At 38.2% G+C, this 1,645-nt stretch overlaps 1 protein-coding gene across 2 annotated transcripts in view; it reads left to right on the top strand.

Moving 5' to 3' along the window:
- The first annotated feature begins 317 nt into the window (after positions 1–317).
- LOC105053410 (probable histone H2A variant 3) overlaps positions 318–1,645 on the top strand; it is a 28,363-nt gene continuing 27,035 nt past the window's right edge. The window contains exons 1-2 of one of the 2 annotated variants that reach the window (XM_010934538.4): positions 318–439; positions 633–750. In XM_010934538.4, the coding sequence (XP_010932840.1) occupies positions 643–750 (108 nt within the window). In that variant the 5' untranslated portion in view covers positions 318–439; positions 633–642. Of the gene's footprint in view, positions 440–545; positions 751–1,645 lie in introns of both variants that reach the window. The other variant, XM_010934539.4, reaches the window with a different exon arrangement.

Consider the following 1,645-nt stretch of genomic DNA (forward strand, 5'->3'; position numbering starts at 1 on the left):
TATTTTTTTGTATGAAAAATATAATCCAAACCCATCATTATAATGGTTTAGGATGCAGAGGCTATGGTCACAATAATGTCATGCTGGAACTTTGAATCATGTCATTTTGGGCGGGAGCTGAGACAGCAACGAAGAGATTGCTACACGATATTAAATTATTAATATCGAAATATTCAAATAGGTCCCAACATTTTATTTATTACCAAGTTTGGCATCTTGTACACGTCACTAGATGGACTACGAGGGAACCAACTAAATTTCGAAATTTTCGATCGCCGCCCAAAAATTAACCGCCTTTCGTTTCGAATTTTCCGATCCCCTTATTATTCCAATTCTCCCCCGTCGCTGTCTTTTACGCTTCGTCCTCTCCCTCACCCGGTCCTTCTCCATACCATTCGACTCTCTCGAGGAAGGAAAAAAGAGCAAAGCAAAAAAGAAGGTAATTTGCCCTTCTCTCTCCTTCGAGTCCTCGGGTTCTCGATTCGATCGGGGTTTTGAAGATTTGATTCCTAATCTTCTTCGTTTGGGTTCCACATCTTCTTTAGGCTAGATCTAGGGTTTTCTTCCAGCGATATACGGTTCTGGGTCTTCTCTTTGCGTTGAAGGGAGCTCTTTTATTTGTTCGGTTTTAGGAAGAGAGAGATGGCGGGGAAAGGAGGAAAGGGGCTTCTGGCGGCGAAGACGACGGCGGCGAACAAAGACAAGGACAAGAAGAAGCCCGTCTCCCGGTCCTCGCGAGCTGGTTTGCAGGTAAATCTCGTTTCCTTTTTTTTTTTCATCTTCTTTGGGATGTTGTTGGGTTCGATTTATGTGAGCTTTTTGGCCAGTGAGTTGGGTCAGATCTGATGCGTTTATAGGTTCGGTTTTTATCGTATAGCTCTCAAGGTTGTTCTTTGCTCCTCGGTATGCCTCTTTCTGTGTTGGATTCTTGTGTTTGATCAAGATGCCTCTTTGCCTTCCTAGGTCGAGGAGGGCATGCGTTTATAGGTTCCTTTTCTTTTCTTTTCTTTTCTTTTTTTTTTTTTTTTTAAATAAAGTGTTAACTCTTGTTGTTTCTCTGGTGATGATGCTATTTTCGTTGTAGTTTAAATTCTTGAAATTTTATGCGTTTTATGTTTAGTTTGCTGTGTTTTCCAATGAATCAATGATGAATATGTAAGAAAAGGGCCAACCTAAATCAGACCTTACTAAATGCGGTTGAATATAAAATTTTAGATTGATGTCGGATTCCAGTTTAGTTATTTTTAGTTAATTAATGGGTAGAATCAAGTTATTATTATTATTTTTTTAATATTGACTGGGTTGGGCTTCTTAAGTTCTAACTTAAGCCAACCCAAAATTATGTTCAAGTAGAAAGAGACACCAGTTTGATTTGGAGGAGTAACAGGTTTTTCTCCTTTTCCTTTGGCTCTTCTCTGAGTTTTGTAATGGTGTACTCTCTCCGACCCATTTAATATATCATGTGGGCATATCTAAAAATATTGAGGATCTAATTTTCATGCAAATGCATTTGTGCTGCACGTATTATAAAAGTAAAAAAGTAACATTTTTACTATTTAATATGTATGGTCGTTTTAATTGTAAAATTATAGTATGCAGGTGACTTTTTAGCCACTAACTATGATTGACAGGGTGGCTTGATGTA

The sequence above is a fragment of the Elaeis guineensis genome, chromosome 10 (genome assembly GCF_000442705.2).
Source record: "Elaeis guineensis isolate ETL-2024a chromosome 10, EG11, whole genome shotgun sequence".
Lineage (NCBI taxonomy): Eukaryota > Viridiplantae > Streptophyta > Magnoliopsida > Arecales > Arecaceae > Elaeis > Elaeis guineensis.